At 47.5% G+C, this 19,047-nt stretch overlaps 1 protein-coding gene across 9 annotated transcripts in view; it reads left to right on the top strand.

Moving 5' to 3' along the window:
- The window catches only part of FKBP6 (FKBP prolyl isomerase family member 6 (inactive)), a 30,454-nt gene extending 12,479 nt beyond the window's left edge, over nt 1-17,975 (top strand). For 3 of the 9 annotated variants that reach the window (XM_068910117.1, XM_068910114.1, XM_068910119.1), the window contains one exon: nt 6,737-7,791. In XM_068910117.1, coding sequence (XP_068766218.1) covers nt 6,737-7,028 — 292 coding nt within the window. In that variant the 3' untranslated portion in view covers nt 7,029-7,791. Of the gene's footprint in view, nt 1-6,736; nt 7,792-17,071 lie in introns of those variants that run through there. The other 6 variants (XM_068910115.1, XM_068910113.1, XM_068910118.1 and 3 more) reach the window with 6 other exon arrangements.
- Nucleotides 17,976-19,047: the final 1,072 nt, after the last annotated feature.

Raw genomic sequence — 19,047 nt, 5'->3', positions numbered from 1 at the left:
GAAACTATGACTCCGAGGTCAAACTTGAGATTGCTCCGAATAGCAGGGCCTAGCAATTTTGAAGCCATTATTTGGTGAGAGTTGGCTGCAGAACTGGGGCTGTGTCGCCAGGTAGAAGTGAGTATAATTGGGCTTAAAACCAGCAGTAGTTGCCAGTTAAACTGACCTAATAAGCTAAAAGAGACTTGCAAATAAGCTGAGAAGTATGCGCATAACACAGTCAAAACTCCTGACTTGGGAAAGCTCCAGACTTTGAGTAAACAGCAACTTGCTGCTTCCCCTCTTGCTTTCCCTTATTGCTGAGACGAAGATCTAAAATGTGCCTCCTGCTGGTACTGTCCCTACCCACTGTGTAAAGCTGAACAACACAGAACCCAGCAATTTCACTTCTTCTTTAGAAGATGCAAATTATCATACCACAGAGATGTCCTGTGTTGTGAAGAAAATTCTGTTAAGTATCTGCTTTATGCTAAGTATTGCTAGAGCTAGTGGGAGAAGGCTTGAAGGATGACTTAATTAAGCATTCTCCTTGCTAAGCAGAGGAAGAAGAAAAGCTTTAATAAGGTGGCTGGTGGTTTTTTTTTCTATGTTTGTTGTTCAGATCTCTTCCCCCTCTGGCATCTTTCCTTTTTCAGAGTTTTGCATTTGAAGTTTATGGTAGTGCCTCTAACAGCTTATGGATCCTTCAGAAAGGTGAGGTCTCTCCTAAGCCTGAGCAAAAACACAGAATGATCTAAGTTGCTGTGTGCACGGTCTTAGGCCAGCCGTGGCCAGGCCGTTGTCCTCGTTTATACTACCAGCACTGGGAGAAATCAGTGTTACTGAATGTGAGTGTCCTTGTGTCTCACTACTTCAGCATGGAACTGCTACACAGAAGGGCTGTGTTATCAGGGCCAGCTTCTGAATGCTGTTACCAGCAGGGGTAGCTGGGGCTGAACAAAAGATAATTCCAACATGCACTAAAAGAAAAAACCTGCAAACGATGAGGGGGCAAACCATGCCCTCGTGGCTGATTTTGAGGGGGATCCTAGGCTAGATTATTGCTTGAACAGCACTGCAGCATTCATTGTTATGCCTGCCATAGTGGCAATAGCGCTTTGCAACAAGACAACTTTTATGATTCTCAGCACCAAGGGGCAGTAGGTACCAATGATGGTTTCACGTCTGGGGATGTTGCTTTTGGGAAGGCTCTTTGCTGAAGACACAGGGAGTGTCTTGGCACTGTTGTGAGTTGGTTTGCAGATCTACAGAGAAAATTGTTGCTTGCTTACTCTATTTCCGGTAACGGTAGAGATGACCCTCATGTGCTTCTCCCAGTACCCACTCTGCTTTATCAAGGAACTGTTGATTTGACATAACGCTGAGCATTACTGACAGGGTAGTTGTCTGAGCTTATGAAGTCCTGGGAGCTGTTTTAAGGATCAGTTTCAGGCTAGACTTGCTGGATGAAGTCCTTTCTGACTTAGATAAGTATGTGTTGAATAGTTCATCCTTTCCTTTCTCCTTCCTGTAATTGTCCCTCTTGTAAAACCCCTTGTTCTCCTGAAAGTGGTTTTGTTCCTTTGTCTGGGTGCTGATTTAAGGGACAATTTTAGAAATGCTTGGGAAAGAGCTATGCTTTTTGTTTCCCTTCTTTGCTTTAAGTGCCCTTGCCTTATCATAGACCTGAGCAGACTTGACAAACCCTTCTGCCGTGATCTCAGATTCAGGATGATAGTGCATGTCATCAGCATTCAGTGTCTTTGGAATTGAGACTTGTTAAAGCTCTCTGAATGTATCCTTCCACTTAAATGTCTGTCTGGCTTAGAAGCAGTACTTGAAACTCATCCTGGATCCTTTGCAGTGCTGAGAATCATAACAAATTGACTTGCAGAAGAGACATCCTGAGAAAAGCAGACATGTAAGCACAGGTCTTCAGATGTCAATGAAAGTTCACATAGCTTTTGCACCTTCATCTTTGCATTTTGACATCTGGTGCACCTTCAGTAGGGTAGACATAATAGCTCTTGATCAGAGCTCTTGTTCAGGCCTAGGTTTCCTTCAGACCTGGGGAGTCTCTGAGCTTCTGCATGTTGTTTCAACGTGCTTCACTCTGAAGATAGGCTTCTTAGTAATCTTGGACACAAAAGTCAGTCCACTTGAAGCATTAGCAGCTGGACATCCCCAACGAACACATTAGGGGGAGAAATGAGTGTATGGCTTACTGCAAAATCACTTTCAGAGGTAGCAGATAAGCAGTATCCAAATTCAGATATTTTTTTGAAACCATGTTGCATGTTCCCTGTGATGGAGATATGTAGTGTGCTCTTTTAATAACTGCCCAGAGAAAAGTCTAGCGTTCTAAATAGCTAAGCTGTTTCTTCTCTCCATATGACAATGGATTACCCAGCACATCTTGTTATCAACCTGCCGATAACAACCTCAGTGCCTGCTGCTTTTGCATCCAACTCTAGCCTCTTCCTGCTGCGCTTGATGTGCTTCAGAGCTAGAGATCGGTAAGAAAATAGTATGGAGAACTCCATGCACCCTTTCCAAGCCTCGTGCTTTGAACTTAAACTGCTTAATGAGATCCCTGTGCAATGATTACAGTACTGCGCTTCTATATTTGCCATAACTGGGCTTTGTTCTTGCCTTTCAGAAGAGTTATGGCCTGTTAGTAACCTCTTATGAGGTCCACACGTTGCATTTAAGAGAGCATGCTTGCTTCCTGGCAGCAGTAGTTTTTCTCCAAGCTTTCATATAAGAACAGAAGTTCCTTGTAGGGTTTTGGGTGAAGAACGCTTCTCAGGCAATTACCCTTCAAGAATATCTTAGCTCCTTTGTAGATCTGTGCTCCAGAGGTGTGCACATAACATGCGCTTTTTCCAAAGTGCTCTTCTGCAGCTGTGGCGTGAGATGTACCCTATTGTTCCAACTACCAAGTCAAAACTTCCCTTCCTTTTTTCTCCGTAGTCAATGGCCATCCCATTAGGGTTTAAAGACAGGTGGTGTTATCGACAGAATGCCTCCCTTCCAAACACATGAAGTCTGCTTTTCTCTAAAAGTAACTGTTGTCTCCTAAAGGTGTTTCTCTGTGATATAAAAGTTAGTCTAGACTTCCAGGCTATATTCTCTCACAAAGTTGATTACTTGCGTCTAAGAGGAGTACTCTTTTCAGTATGGGTTATCTCAATGCAATACTGTTGGGAGGTGCTGCTTTAAAGCATGGGCTTAACGAGAACTAAACTGGCAGGAGCTATGCCTTGTTGGGTGCGCACTTGCTTTCCAGATTCCTTGTGTTTTGGCAAAAATTTGATCTGCTACATTAGGTGCCCGCATGGCATTGTCTTTTCCTGCAACCTTTCTAGAGGCAGGAAAGGAGGAACTGGATGAGAGGCAACTACAGTTGCTTGCGTAAGAAAGCAGCTTAAACCAATTTTAAGACCTTAGTTAAACATTACCTGTTAACTATGGCTTTAATGCAGAGTAAAGGTGATTGTGATTATAAATGACCAGTGACCTGACATGTTATTTACTGTAAATGGATGATCAACTGTCTTGTCCTTCTGAAGAATGCATTAGAAGAGCTGGTACCAGCGGACTTGCGTCTGAACTTCAAAGTGTGTGCGTGTGCTTATATGTGTGTTGCTGCCTTGTGTGACTGAGTGAGCTGCTGCCAACCTGCTTTTCAAGGATGGAAACAAACATTGGAGCGGAGTCCTAGTTGGAGCATGCCGTTCTCCTACCTGCAGGAGCAGCAAACACTTTGAACACAATCCAGCTCTGTGCGTCTTCAGGGCCATGTGTTTCCCTTCCACTTTTCTTTTGATTGTGTAGCCATTAGGTGGAAATGAAAGAGATGAACTGATCAAACACTCCTTGGAATGGCTTTAGGGTTTCAGTTTGAATATATTTTTTTTAATTAGCTCCATGTAAAGATTTTATTACTTCAAATAGCAGCCATGAAACCAGCAGACTTGCAGTTTGATCCTTTGTTTTTCTGGTGCACAAGAAGTCTCAGTAGCTGTAGGTTTTATACCCAGCTAGACCCTCTGAACCACAACTAACAGCCAGTGGAAACATCAAGTGATTATCTTATAAGTATGCCTATCAGGGACACACAAAAAGAAGTGCTCTGTGTGTTTAGTATTAGACTGACAAGTAGCAGAGGAGAAGGCAGCTGCATTTTAACAGGAGCAAAGATGCTTTTCTCTAATGAAGTACAGAATACTGTAGCACATAGAGTATAATGATATTTTTCACTTTAGAAACATTTCTTTCCTTGCCCTCGTTGCTAGGACTTTATGCTGTGAACTAGAAGGAATGATTTAAGCATTTTTATCTCTGATTAATTTTCAAAGGACTAAGAAAAGAGATCAGTTGAAGTGACTTCTAGTAGTTTTCTCTCTTTAGAAACCTTCTCTCCCCTTTCTCTTGTACAGGGTGGACACGGGATAGCACTGTCAGCCTGAAGCTGGGTGTAACACAAGAAATTCCCATTATGTGTGTGAACCCACAGTTTTGAAAGGTTTGGCAATAAAAGGTTGCCTGTTAATTTAAACTGTAAAGTGGGATTTAATTAGCCTGAGTGAACTCGGACAGTGACTCCGTGCTGACTTGTTACTATGTATCCTAGTTTGTGCCAGACTAGAAGTCTGCTACAGGCTTATTTCTGGCAATCTTGGAAGTTGTTTAACTGTTCTGTGCTTTTATTATCCCAAACTGTAAACTGGGGCAGCCTTTGCAAGAGGCTGATTGTCTTGATTCAGACTAATGGTCTCATCCCGTTTCTGCTGGATGTCATTTGAGTCAGAGGTCTTGAGTTGTCTCATGTGTCTCTGAAAGCATTATAGCAGAATAAAACCTTGTTTTTTCAGGATCATCAGGGGGAGATGAGTAATCTGGTCTGACCTCATAGCTATCCTTGCTTTGAGCAGGAGATTAGACTAGAGACCTCCTCAGGTCCCTTGCAACCTGACTGATCCTGCGATGTAAGAACAAAATAGTTGTCTTTCAAGGATGTAGCATATGTGAGGTATACATCTTGCACATTGTGTGATACTTCAGCTTCTCATCCTTTAGTCTGTGAAGTATCTATTTTCCTCACAATTACTGCTTTCTTGCATTCTGGTTAGCAGTCTGTAAGTTGATATCCTCTAAGGAACGTGCTTCTCTATTTTGCTACTAGTAATTTGATTTTTAAATTTGCGGAGATCACTGCTGCAGCAGAGCTGGCTGAACATGCCGAAGTGGCTGCAGCTGCTGAAAGAGTAGCAAAAATTGATTTGGGCTGCTAGTGTTCTTGAACTGAGAGAAGATAGCCATCTTTTGAATGTACATCCTTTGATCCTCAGAAAATCTGTAGGCCAAGTATGGGATATCCTGTGGAAAGATTTCCAAGGATTTTTTTTTTTTACTTTTTTCCCACAGTTCATCCCATGAATGATGAAGGAGGAATGAGACTGACTTCTCAGCAGTGTTTCAATGCCATCTGTATTGTGACAAATTAGGGAAACACCCTCCATGTCAGTACTCTTCCATGTGTGATCTCAGAGTTGCCAGCTGCAGTAGCAACATGAGCAGCATGATATTGAAAGATGTAACAGGCACATTAAAAAGCAGGATGAATGCGTGTACTGGATGTGTTTTGTCCCAGATGTTTAATGGCTTTGAGGACAATAGGGAACTCCACAATATCCTTGGCTGTACCACATCTCCACTGGGGAACTTGCACCATTTGACCAATGCTTAAAAAACTCTAACAGCTTGTGAGGGCCAGGGAGCAGGAGGTGCTGGGCTATCAGCAGGGTGAGAAGCAACGGTAAAGCATAGTTAGAAAAGGCCCTGAAGGAGAAGAGCTTTTGGCAGTGAGGTCAGTGCTCTTGAACTGTAGCCATGTAGAAGGTGAAGTAGGTGATCTGAGTCCTGATCAGTGAGCCAAGAGATTCCCCTTTGAAGTACAGAGGAAAAAAAGTCACAGCTTAGAAACATGTCTGGTTTATATCCAGAGGAAAACTCCCCCTATGCCTAGGTACTGGTTTTCCTTCTACTAGCATTAAAGAGCTGGAGTGATGGGATGGTGGGAAGTCGGAGGGGGTGGTGGATGAGAGAGAGAGACACTTTGCTGGGTACAGAATCTGTCATTGTCTCAGTGTCTGCTGGGACTTTAAGACCGGTAAGGACCCGACTGTAAGTGTGAGTGATGGGGCAAGAGGGAACTAAGGACGAACAAAATGCTGGGAGTACTGTGTACCTTGAACCTATTGCAAGCGTCTTAACGTTGTGGCTAGGCTTTTGCTTGATGGTAGTGCCCTACACAAACAGGAAGGGGGTGGGGGGGTGCGTGTGTGCAAAGAAGATGGGAGCAAACATATACAGTGAGAAGCAATAGAAAGCTCTGATTAAGGAGAATGGTGAATCCTCAGGGAGAGAGAGGACTAATTCCCCAGAGGCAAAGAGCAAGCATCCCGGCAGTGGGTTTTCCAGAACAGGTTGGAAAAGCGCAAGTGGTTTGTAGCGTAGGTGACCCCATATTTCCTCCAAGCCCTAGGTGAGGAAGCTGAATGGGTTTTATGGAAATTTCACTGTGCCTGTTTATTTGTGCTAATCCTCAAAAGTCTTGGTGACTCTTTCAGAGCTACTGTAGACACGTGCTAGTAATGGTTGACCTTTTAATGCTTACAGCCACCGATACAGAGTAAAAAGAACAGGTGACCGTTGCCGGAACATTACTGACTGTGGTATTTTATTACCCTAGGACTTCCCCAGCTGATGAAAAGAACAGTTCTCGGACAGAAAGGAGGTCTACCTCTGGGCATGCAGAGAACTCGGGATTGCATCTATGTTCCAGGAAAAGGAGAAAGCATGCTGTCTTGTTTGGAGAGCGTGAAGTGGAGGTTCTGTTCGTCTATACGCAACCCATTTTTCTAGAAGCCGGTTCTTGTCTTTCATGTTCTGAGTCTCAGTTTTCAGAAGAACTAAGTTTGCTGTATGGAAGAGGAAAGTGTCCTCTTCTCCTTCTCACGCTTTTTGAAGGAAATTTTTCCTGACATCCTACCTCTTCCAGGTTCTGGGTTGCTTTTAAGGAATCTGTGAATAGAAATAAGATGCCATGAAGTCTTGTATTGTTTATACAGATTGTTCTTTAAAAATTAGATTTAATATTAGTTTTTGTTCTGAGAAAATAAACTAATCTGAGAACTAATGCTAGCAGGGCTTGTGCCAATTTATTGCGCAAGAATGATTAATGTCTCTTTCAGTGTAAGGAACTGGAATTTGGAAACAGGGTCCAGTTTGTTAGTATAGTTAGTTCCCCTCTTAGGCAACACAGTGTGTTTTGCTCTTTGTTTTGGCAGAACATTCCTGTGCATGTTGATGCTAAATTTCAAATTACTTAAGAACACCAGCTTTTTTCTATTCAAGTATTGCTGACTTTTCTAGCTTTGCTCAGGTTGGTTTCCTGTTGGAGCAAAGTCCACTGTATACTGCCTGCATCTTTCTCAACCTAGGCCTTTGTGGGGTGACTGAGTTAATAAACGCAAAACCAAATGCCTCTTAGTGAACCTGTGGCAGGCAAGTACAGAACTAGCAAGAAACCACTTAAATTCCATGGAGGAGGAACCTGGTAATGTGAAACGATGTTTTCATGGTATTTGTCCCATCCAGGTTTGGCTAGGATCTAAACGTAATTCGGTGCCTTGTTGTTGACTTGCAGGGCATGGAGGGTTGCCCGTGGTAAATGTGTGTTCCAAGGTGGCCACTTGCCAAGAAAGAAATGTCTTAAGCATTCTTGTTTTCCCCAGTTCTGCCAGCATCTTTATGGCTTTTGCATTCCATACCACCAGACTTTGACAGTATCTTAAAATAAAATGCCCTCTCTGTAAGATGCTCTGAAAAGAGAAAAGTGTAGGAAAGCTTTGGGTTGGCAGCATCTTCTAAGCACGCTTCTGGACCCTTCTGCTTGTCTATTTATTCTGGTCCTTTGCCTCTGGAGAAAGTACGTCCTGGTAGCTTAGAGAGAAAAGGTCAAGTCCCACTGTGCTGCTTAGTGTGAAGAAAGAACAGATGCAAAGGGAACGTGCAGTTTAGGTCACTTGTCGTCTTTTCCCTAAGAGCTATCAGATTATTTTTTCCTAGATCTACTTTTCCGAAATGATTCCAATAGTATAAATCTGGAGATCAGAAAGGAAGAAATGCAGCTCTGTGATACTAACTTTCTTAAATTATATGCCCAAATGCTTTATCTTGCTTCCAGAGTCTTGATGAATAGTGTGCAGTGATAGTATACAACTGAAATACAAATATTGTGTATAAGGTAGTCAGCAAGACTTTTAACTGAGTTGAGCAGGCAACTCAAAGCACACACTTTGATTAAAAGACTACAAGCCTGTGCTCTCATTTTGTTAAATGTGGCTGATTTCCTGTGTGTTGGATTTCCGTAGCTATTGTGGCCAGGGGCTTTCCAGCTGTTCTTCTGTCACATAGACTATGCAGATGGCCTTGTCTCATGCGCTTTGTTTTGGTTTTTTTCCCCTTTTTCAGCATGGTGTTAAAATCTCGTCCCCATCAATCACCGTTTGGTTGGCAATAAAGTGGACGACTTGCCGATTCCTTTTTGCTGGGTAGACACTAGATGGCAATGCATCCCTCGTAATACTTTGTCAAAGGCAAGCAGTTCAAGGGTTTGTTTCTGATGGGCTTTATATCTGGATGTTGGTCTTTTTCTGTTCAAATTGTTCCAATAACTTCTTTTGATCAGAAGCTGATGCCAGTTCCATACAAGGAACAGAGAACTTACTGTTTCATGACTGTTACAGTAAGATATGAGGCCTGAAGACATAAATAGGATAGAATTTTCCAGCACGAAGTAGCTGTGCTTCCTTAGCCTTTTGCAGATCTGAAGTGTGGCATTTTGGCATTTGTCTAGCCTTTGAGTGCTGGCATCAAGCGAGCATGGATGGGTGCATCTGAAAATGGAAACTTGTACCTGTGTAAATAGCTGACGCTGTGAAAGCAGAACCTGCGGTTTTCCAAAGCTGCATGGAGAAAACTCCTTGTGGAAGGCATCAGTCCTGCAAAATCTTAAGTATACACTATGCACTTTGTGCTTGGTGCTTGGGTGCTGGGGATGCTAAGGAGTTTTGTAAGTCTTGGCAAAATCTCTGCTCCTACTATCAGCTGCCTGCTGCAAACTGCACGTTGCAGTGCTTCCAGTAATGTCAATTATCCTTCCCTGAGGATGTCTCCCAGCCCAGGCCTGTAACTTGCATTTGACCTAGAGTCTATCCCAAGGTTGATGGCTGGTTTGCTGATACATTAAGGACTTCCTATTGTTAGCTGGAACTGGCCAAAGTGAAATTTTCAATTTTTATCTTATATAATAAATAATTGCCAATAACTACTACTACTTTTTTTTTTAAGAAATACAAACTTTGAGCCTCTGGGCAATATCAAAAATATTTTTGGATCTTTGATGAACGTTAAAACAGAAATGCAACTCTTTGAGCAAAACAAAAAATTTGCAGAGAATCTCAATTTATAATTGTCAATCACTCAACTTTGACCTTTAAGTTTGTTACTGGGATTTTTTTGGGCCAAAATGCCCTTCCCCGCCCCCCCCCCCCCCCAATAGTTTTACAAACATCTTTGGAGTGTTCCGTGGAGAAACTGTTACAAAGGCTTGTTACCTTTTACAGTTCAAAAATGGTCTTGTATTTCCAGTTTGGGTTTATCTAATGTCAACTTGCAGCTTCTGAACCTTGCTGAGCATTTGCTAAATTAAAATACTTAGCGTGTGATATCTTCCTGGGGTGGGTGTGCTTGAGTTTAAGCAAAACCGAAGAGACTGTCTGCCCTCAATCCCTCCCTGTCAGTTCAGTTCCTCAGTCTGTGAAGCAAAGATAAAACCTATATGAAGTGTTAAAAATAAATCCCTGCCTCCTGTGTGTCAGCAGTGAGTCAGGTCTCCCAGCTTGTTGCCCTCCCTTGCAATGTGCTTGGTGCCAGTAATCCCCCAAGAAACTAAGTGGGGGCAGCGTGACCCAGCTCCTTGGCCTGTTGATTCCAACGGCAGCTAACGCTGCAAACCTTGGAGAGGGTCGGTACACATCCATGTCCCTGGTGGGTCGCCTGTTTGAGCCTGGACTTGCAGCCTCTCCTTTGCTCTGCCTGGAGCAGCAGTAGGCTGGAACGGCGGGCAGGTAACAGAAACGCATGAGGTGGCAGAGCCGAAGATGGAGTGACATGTTGATGGCACCTGAGAACCTCTCAGCTTCAGCAGTGAGGGAGATGCTGGAAGGCGCTCCAGGTTTTGGCAGCTCCCGCTATGGTCTGAGCTCAACCCAGTGGATCTGGCTGCTGATCTCCTTCCCCACCTGCACAGGCGCTTGGGGTGGCAGATGCAGAGACCGCTGAGGTATGCATCTGCCATGTCTAAATGTTAATCTGACATGTTAGCTGGGGCAAAAGCAGGTCAGACAGCTGTGTCTGGGCAGGGCAGGCCACTCGGTCCCCTCCACCTGGGCTGGCCACATCTGCTCGGAGGAGATGGGTGCGCTCAGCACCCTGCGCCAGGGCCTGTGGGGGCTCTCCCGTGGCTGGAGCGGCAGCCTCACAGGGCAGACGGATAGCTGCGCCTTTTCGTTTTGGTGGCTGTTTCTGAAAGTCAGCAGAGCGGAAACTACTCGGTGGCGCCAGCTGCCTTGCTGCTGCCGAGCCCCGAACGGGCACCGAGCGCGCTCCTATTTTTACATGTTCTGCTCTCCCTGCCCCCTCGTTTGTGTTGGCACGGGCTGGAGAACGAAGCCGATTTAATTGGCAGTTGTGTTTGTGGCCAGGGTGTTATGAAAAGGTTTTCTGTCTCTCTCTGTAAGTTACACTGAATGTGTTTTCATTCTTAATATAATATTCACTTCATTATTAGCTGAAAGAGGCTCTTTTGAAAGACTTTTTTTTTCCCCCCCCCTCGTCCAAAAATATATTAAACAGTCCCTTCATGCAGCAGCGCTCTGAGGGCTGGGATTGTCTGCTGGAGGGGAAGTGAGAAACCCGATGGTAAATGGGATTTATACAGAAATTCCTTTCTTTCCCAGGGTGCTTAAACAGTGCCCCAATGTGTTGAAACGGCTGCTGGCTGCGAAGCCCAGGCATTGTTGCTGCTTTTCGCCGAGCGCGAGAGCTGGGTTGGTTGCGAGTGATGGATGAGGTGTTCTCTGCGGGGGAATTCAGGGGAGACCTGCAAAGCGCGGATCCGTAATGCAGTCACGTTATCCCTTTAGCAGGCTTTTCCCCTTTGCTGTATGGTCTTTTTCCTTCCCGCAGGGCAGAGACACGAGTGGGTGCCGGCTGGGTCTGTTGGCACCCAGAGCTGGAATTTCCTGACGGTGACTGGTCATGCATAGCTGGGCCCGGCGTCAGGAAATCCTGTGTGCGCTTCGCGGGGTTACTCAGCTCGTTCCTGTATTAGGTGGCAAAGGCTTTTCCTGCATCAGCAAGGTTGGGGGGATTTGTTCTTTGTTAGGTGGATTTTAGGGGCATCGCGTGCAGCTGGGGCCCCTGCGTACTGGTGTCTGTGCCGTTCTTTTTACGAGCTCTACGAAAGGTGAAACTTCTGTAAGATTTTTGCCTCTAACATCTAAAAACCTGATGACCTGCAGGAGAAGGAGTGGAGAGCCGCGCTCAGGGGCGAGATCATCCCCAGAGCATCCAGCCTTGTGTGCCTTCTGAGGCTGGCTCAGCCCTCCCTTGGGCACTGAACGGTGGAGGACTTGTTTGGTCCGGGGGGAAACTGGGCTTTGCTTTCCTCTTGTGCGCTCTTCGGAGCTCGTCGAAGGGCACACGTGTCCCAGGCTGGTTCAGGTTGTTGAGTTCATCACAGTGCTTGATGCATTCGGATCCGTGGAGGTGCGTGGGGCAGCAGCTAGTGACTGTGCAGCCCTCAGCATCCTTGCTCTGGGTGCTGACAACCCGGCCCAGCACGGCAGGGGAGATCGCAAGGATGGGTCACGCCGGTCTGGCTCTTTCCATCCGGCTTCTGCCCTCCTCGCAGCCCCCGGGTCTGATAGCTTATAGGGCTGCCTGGACGTACCACGTTTGGTTGGTGCGTCCAACGGGGGATTGGCTGGCCAGGGTGGCACAAAAGGGAAACCTGGCCTGGATAGCACTTGCCTGAAAGAAGATGGAGTGAGAGGTGGGAGCAAATGCAGCTGACAGACTGCAACTCTCTTGTAGCGTTCGACAACCCCATTTTAGATTTTGCCCCAAGCTGCTCTCAGGGCCCTGGGACAGCCTGGTGGCAGGGCAGGCTTGCACCAAGATCTGCCTGGACTCCAGCCGCCGAGCTCACAGCAGTCTCCCTCGTGCCTCTGGCACCAGCAATGAGGCCTGCTGTGCTCGTCTCGACCTTGGCCCGCACGGATGCAACGATAGTACGCGTTGTCAGTCGAGTGAGGGCTGGAGCTAAAGCAGGATCTGAGCAATGGCTCCAGGGGCCGTGGCGATGAGTATATTAAAAATGCTGCATGTAGGTCTTGCTTTCCCAAAATGGTTCATGGCCTAAAGCCATTCCAATGGGGAAACAAGCTTGCACTGCAGGAGGAGTCTCTGCCCTGTTCTCTTCAGGGGCCATGTGAGAGCAGCATTCCCCTTTGGGGTTTTGTCAGAGTTCATTATGTGGGATCCACTTTTCCGTGGAGTCACTGACTGTGCTCCTGCCAGACCTCTGGCAAGAGGTGTCTGGAGGGCATGCCTTCTACTTGTTGAAAAAAGCATAGGAAAGTGCATGAGCTGTTTTTCATCGTGAGATTGCATGGGATCCCACGTTAAAAGAAGGTTCTCTTCTATCAATTTTACCAATCTGCATGTTCTTGTTTAAGAAACAAAATAATCTGGCCACTATTTTTGAGCACTTTGGTCTAAAAAAGCAAGATGAGACCTCTATTTGCTTTTCTCCAAAAGGCAATTGATGCCCATGCCCAGAATTTATTAGGTAAATCTGAAAGCATTGCAAGGGCCTGGAATGGAGATTTGCTAAAATGAGGAACAACAAGAATATCCTCAGTTGCAGCAGCCAGATAAGGAGTCTGCAGGCCATCGTGTCCTGGGGCTCTTCCCAAGGCTTGTCCTCCTGGGAAGGACCCCACTCCCCTGCAATCCTGAACTACTGTGCTGCTGTGGGGGTTTGCTGCAGTCCTTGATGGGAGCAGCTGGATCCCTGCCACCTCCCTTGAAGATTGTCAGAGTTTAACTGACACAGAGCTTGAGGTGCTCCTGTACAGAGGAGCCTCAAGCAGCCACCCTCTTGGAGCACATTTTCCTTCTCCTTTAAAGGAGCGTGAACACAAATCCTGCTCTGCCTTGCTTTGAAGCACAGGAGCCAAGTGACTGTGCTCCTTCCCCTGTGGTCAGCTGGGATCATTCCTTACAATCCTGTGAAATGCATTAGGGATAGTGCCATCCGCTGATGAGTATTCAAGACCTGGGTGTAATTGGGAACAATTAGCAGTTGTTTCAGTGAACATCTGTTTGCTGTTGCTCCTGGTGCTGAGCTCTGTCTCACAGCTGATGTAGCCATCACCTCCCTTCCTGTTCTGGAGATGGTCAGGAGAGGGGATCACGTCTAAGTGAGCTCCCTCCAGGCAGGTCAAGCTGGCCAATGCAGATGTCACCTAAAAGGTGCTGTTTGGAGGAGTTTAGTTTGTGCAGGTCAGGAGACGGAGCATGGGCCAGCCACTCAGCTGGCTCTGCACACCCATTTCCCATTTTCGTAGCCATCTCTCTTGCAGACAGAGGCACGTCAGTGGGGGTCCGCAGTCCTGGTGCTCTGATGGGAACTGGGGAAGGGCAGGGCGAGCCCTCAGGTCCTGTTGGCCCCAAGGCAGTGAAGCCCAGTCTGCGTGCATTGCTCACAGCAGCCAGCCGTTGTGCTCCCTGGCACCATGCACCTGATCCCAAGCAGTGGGGAACTGCTGCCGCGGGGGTGTCCCTACTCAGCAGTTAGCTCAAGTCAGGCTACCATGAAAGGCTGCAGAAATGCTGCTGGAGTCAGACCCACTTACGCTTTGCTGGACCCTAGGGACCTCTCCTCCATCACTAGTTCATGTTTTGCTATGAAGCTCCCTCATCTTCCTTGCAGGAGTTGCACTAACTTGCCAGTTAGTGGGAGTTTAAGATAAGATACTGCTTTGAGACCGCAGGACACTGAAGACAAGTCCCTTAGCAGGGAAAGAGATACAGAAGGACCTGTGCGTTGAGGAATGGCAGGAGCTGGCCCTCTGCTTGGCCTGGGGCGAGTGCAACCGACAGAATATCAGGCAGAAGTTGTCTCACAAAAGAGTGCTTTGGGCAGTGGGCTGCTTCTCTTTCAAGGAGCTCATAACCTGGTTGTTGATCTAGATGGATCTTTTGTGCCAGGTCTGAGCCCAGGAGCTGCAGGAGCAAGTGATGTTCCATAGGGCGCCAGGGAATGATGGGCTTTGCATTTGCATCCTGAGTGTCTGAGGTCTGCCCCCTTGCTGCAAAGCTAAGCTATCTTTGCCCTCTGCTGATGTCACCAGAGAAGTGACATTTGGGAAAGGGCAGATCAGTCTTAATCTGTGTTTTTCAAGGTCTGTGCTGGTCTGTTCTCTCTGCTCTTTCCATGCACTCTTCTTGACCAGTTCACCCCCAGTTTCCCCTTCCTTCCCCTCCCCCCCCCCCTTAAGGATTATCCTCTAGCAGAAGGCCATACAGGAGTCACATCAAGCAGAGAGGAGGGTCCAGGTAGCAGTTTGGGTTTGTAGTGAAGAAAACTGGGTGGAGAGTGGGTGGGGAAAAAGGAGGATCTGAATTAACTTTCAGTCCTATTTTAAAATCTAAGGCTGGAATCCTTCCTCAACCCTGGAATAACAAGTGTTTGACGCACTGCCTGGCTTGGCTGATCGCAGGGGAAAGAAAGATTTACAGCACTACCTTCGAGCAGCAGGGTAGGAGAGGGAAGAAATGCCAGAACTTCCCGAGCATTTAGTGGCACAGAGCAAACCTTGTGTTAGCTGGGGCTGGCTTCGGAGGTTTCTGCATTCATTTGTCAAAGGGTTGATCCCACTGAGAATTACTAGCTTAAGCCAAGAACATGGAGGTAATTAAGACTGGACCTAATGTACCTACATATGACTCGGTCTTGGAGCAGTGTTTGGGAAGGGCAGGCTCGCAGTCACAAGGCAATTACAGTTGCCTCTATCATAGCTGTTTCTTTGGAAGGACTAACAGGAAAGCGTGGAGTGCCAAAGAGACCGGGGAAATCTCAGAGGCTTTCCAGGCAGCTTCTTGAGGTCTCTTGCTTCCTTACCTGCCTCAGGTCTTGGTAGCAGGACTGGCTCCTTCAGGAAAGCCTCAGTGAGCGCTAAAACTGGTTCTCTTCTCTCTGAGTGTTGCTAAGGCAGGGGCTCTGAGTTCTGGTAGTGGTGAGAGGTGGGGAGCTGTGGTGCAGAGGGAATAGCTGAGGTGCCCGAGCCTTTCATAGCCTGGTCGGGGAGGGACACAGGTCCAGCATTCCCCAGGGTCAGGAGTGGATGGGGAGCTGGGCAAAATGTTAGAAATCTGTGAACTGCAAGGTGAAGTGCAGGGGCTGAAGAAGAAGGTGGCACAGTTTCTTGGGAACAGCTTGTTTTTTTCCATACCCTCACATTTTCCTGTTTTAAAGCACTTGTAGGGAAGGTGGAAAATGCGGAGGCCAGAAGGGGATAGAGGGTGGAAGGGGAGGGAGGGGAGGACCGCAAATAGGCTGCTTCCTCAGGATATTTGGGACACTAAATGCTTCCTGCCTGCAGGGAGAGTCCAATCTGGGCATCCTTTGTAGCGCAAGGGATTTGAATGTGTCCCCTGCGGAGTCTGTGCATGGGTTTTGGGTGGCACAAGCAGGAAGCAGTGCTGCAGATCGCAGCAGAGAGGCAGCTGGACTAGGGCCCTGGCTGTCTCGACACAGGCACGAGAAAGCCAGGCTGGAAGAGGAACGTGCCACTGCACTTCAAGCAGCTCACGTAGGCCAGTGTGCCCCATCCTCTGGCATGGGACCCATGTGGGTCCCTGACCCACTGTGCATGCTGCAATGGATTGGGGAACTGCAGGCTGTGCAGCGTGGGATTGGGTTCATGTCTAATCTGCTGCTCTCCACACACCCCCTGGGGCTCAGGTCAGTTGTGGGCTTTCAGGTGGAGAAGAGGGACTATCCTGCTCCCCTGCTCCCGCTGGCATGGGCATTTGGGCCTCATATAGGCCCAGCTCTAGGAAGCAAAGCGCTCTGCTGGGCAACAACCCTTCTATGAGAGCAGCCATCATCCGTCTCCTCTGAGCGCCTGATGCAAACACCCCAAATCCTGGTGGGGCACCTCACTGCTGCTCCTGGGGGTTTGTGACAAAACCAGCTCCTGCTGGGAGCCATGAGCTGGGCGCAGAGTGGCGCATACCCATCCCAGAGGCCCCCCTCTGCCCCTGGCATGCCAGCATGGCTGGACATGTCTTGCAGGCAGTTGTATGAGTGCCCTGGGATGTGCCAGTCGCTTGGGCAGCTGTGGCTTATGGAGCCTTTGCCACCTGCCTGGAGCCACAGTTGTTTTCTAGTCCTGTTTTCCAGAAGCATCAAGCGCTGCTGGGACCTGCTGACTTTGTCATCATCAGCTCCGGGACGCGTCCCTGCCCTTATTTCTTTTCCTTTTGGACAGGGCAAAAAGATTACAGATGGAGAAGTAACAAAAAGAGCTCTTGGGCTGAGTGAAAACCTCTTTCCCCATTACTGGTGCCTCTAGGAGCGTTTGGAGAAGCCAGCCTGAGCAGGCATGGGAAAGGGCTGGCAAAGCTCCTGCCTTCCCCAGGACAAGGCCCGACTGCCCTGTGCTAGCCGAGTTGTGGGAAGTTCCCTGGATCAAGGCTAAGGGACGGAAACACTTAGGCTGAGTAGCAGAAGAAGAGATCTCGGGTTGTTTTTCACCCTCTGTGTCTACTTCCACAAACTTCTTTTGCTAAGATCTTGCAGTAGAGCAAGGGATCTCTGTCTCTAATCCTTTCACTCTTTCCTCTTCTCTCCTTTTCTATTTCTGTGGCACCCTCTGTCTCCTCTCAGACAGGAGCTGTAACCTCGAGCTTGGCAGTGGCTCTCCTGGTTTTACTGTGTCCTGGCAAAAGTGAGCATTTCACACCAGCTTGGCAAGAGCTGTCGGCGCCCAGGGGCCCTTGGCCAGCACCATACTGGGACGGGGCTTGTCTCCAGGACACTTACCTCTCCAGGATGTTCCCTCCCCAGGTCAGCAAGTAAGTATTTGCCCTTCTGCATCGCCTCAAATGTTTACGGCATTCGCTTGGATGGATGGCACCGTTTACAGATGGGGGAGCAGAGGCGCAATGGGGGACCAGCTGGGCCAGGCAGCAGTGATAGGGACAGAGCGGAGCCATGCTGCAGCCTGCTTCCAACATGGGAATGGGCTGGGTCAGCACAGAAGGGCAAGCCACACACAGTGCCTGTGCCTTGTTGCTCTCCCATGTGGTAGTCAAGCCTCATGGACTCGACGATGAGTCAGAGAGTACTTTCCTTAAATTAGGAATCATGCCCAAATGCCAGTAGTTGCCAGACTGGGGTCAAAGCCTTCCCTTCTGTTGTCCAATCTTTAAAGAAAGGTGGTTGGAGAGATGAAGGGAGGAGGGCTCCCCCAAAAGATGATTTGTTTCTCCTGAGCTATATTTAGTCATCACTGGCAGAACCCAAAACTTCTGAGTTCAGTTAAATAAATGTGGGAGTTTTGTGTTTCTTTTTCCAGAGCAGGACAGGATTAGTAAGTGAATGGTAAATAGTATTTGGTTTAACATACCTGAGGGTTTCCATTCCAAGTTCCTGTCTTGAGCACTTGATGCCATGGGGAGAATATGTGGATGGTCCTAAAGAGGCACTACCCCATCTTGTGAAAATATTTTGGGAAAAGAAAAGAAAAGAAAGAGGACTGATTACCCCCTCCCCCCACAAGCAAACTGTTCTTTTGTTAAACTTCACATCCTTGAGTATTTTCCTGATTTTTTTTTTTTTTTTTTTTTTTTTTGCATATTAGGACATTTTAAAGCAGGAGGTATGACACACCACAGCCAATCCGTTAACAAAGTATTTTCCTGGTGTAACGTATGCTTCCAGGCTCTCTCTGTGCCTGGTTGCAAGAGTTGGTGCTTCCTGGAGGGACGAGGAGGGAGTTAGCATGGCTGTGCGGGGCCCGGGTGGCTGGACCATGGCACAGTGCTTGCGTGGGTGGTCCAGCTATGGTGGCAGGGGATGGTGAAGGAGCAATTCCACTTCATTTCTGTAGAACACGGTTGATTCATCTATTCATTTGGATTCACCAAGCCTAAACCCTGTCCCAAAGGGATAAGTTTGACTGCTTGGATCAGGTCAGGATTTCTCACAGAGAAGTGTTTCCAGTGGGCTATGGCTGCTGCCAACGGGTGCTTAGGCAGGTGATCAGTGTTTGTTGATCACTCATGAGTGCAAGAGCTTGTCTGACCAGGCACAATAAGGACCAAAGTGACAGATTACAAGAGTGAAACAATCTTTTTGACGTAAAGTCCAAATGACCTCAGGCGTTGTGAGGCAGCAGTGCAGAAGGGCTCTGGTTTCAGCTTGAATGGAGCAGAAAATCCATTGCCCCAAAGTCTGCAAAATTCAGTGTCCCTTGACTCAGCTCTACCTGGCAAGATGGGAAGGCAGGACAGCGCTGTCTGTCCCCAGCCTCCTAGAAACAGGTTGCTGGGGTAATTCAGATCCTTGTTGCAGCAGCTCATCTGCAGATCTCTTCAAAGGACAACATGATAAAGGTGAGGTGCTGATTATCCCCCATGCACAGTGCCTAGGGGGAGATCCCAAAGGGAAATTGCTGAATGACCACGGCACCCTGCTAAGGGGGTTAAAGACACGGCTGAAGAACTTCCCCCTGGAACTGTTCCCCCGGACAGATTAGGGGTTGTGCTCTCACACACACTGCACATGGAGAAGAGGAGACGAGGGAAGTATTGAAGGAAAAACCAGGTCAGGGAGGCGGATGTTAGTATGAGATGATTCCT

The sequence above is a fragment of the Struthio camelus genome, chromosome 16 (assembly GCF_040807025.1).
Source record: "Struthio camelus isolate bStrCam1 chromosome 16, bStrCam1.hap1, whole genome shotgun sequence".
NCBI classification, from domain to species: Eukaryota; Metazoa; Chordata; class Aves; order Struthioniformes; family Struthionidae; genus Struthio; species Struthio camelus.
Note: the sequence above shows the minus strand (reverse complement) of the source record. Positions and strands in the feature narration are given on the sequence as shown.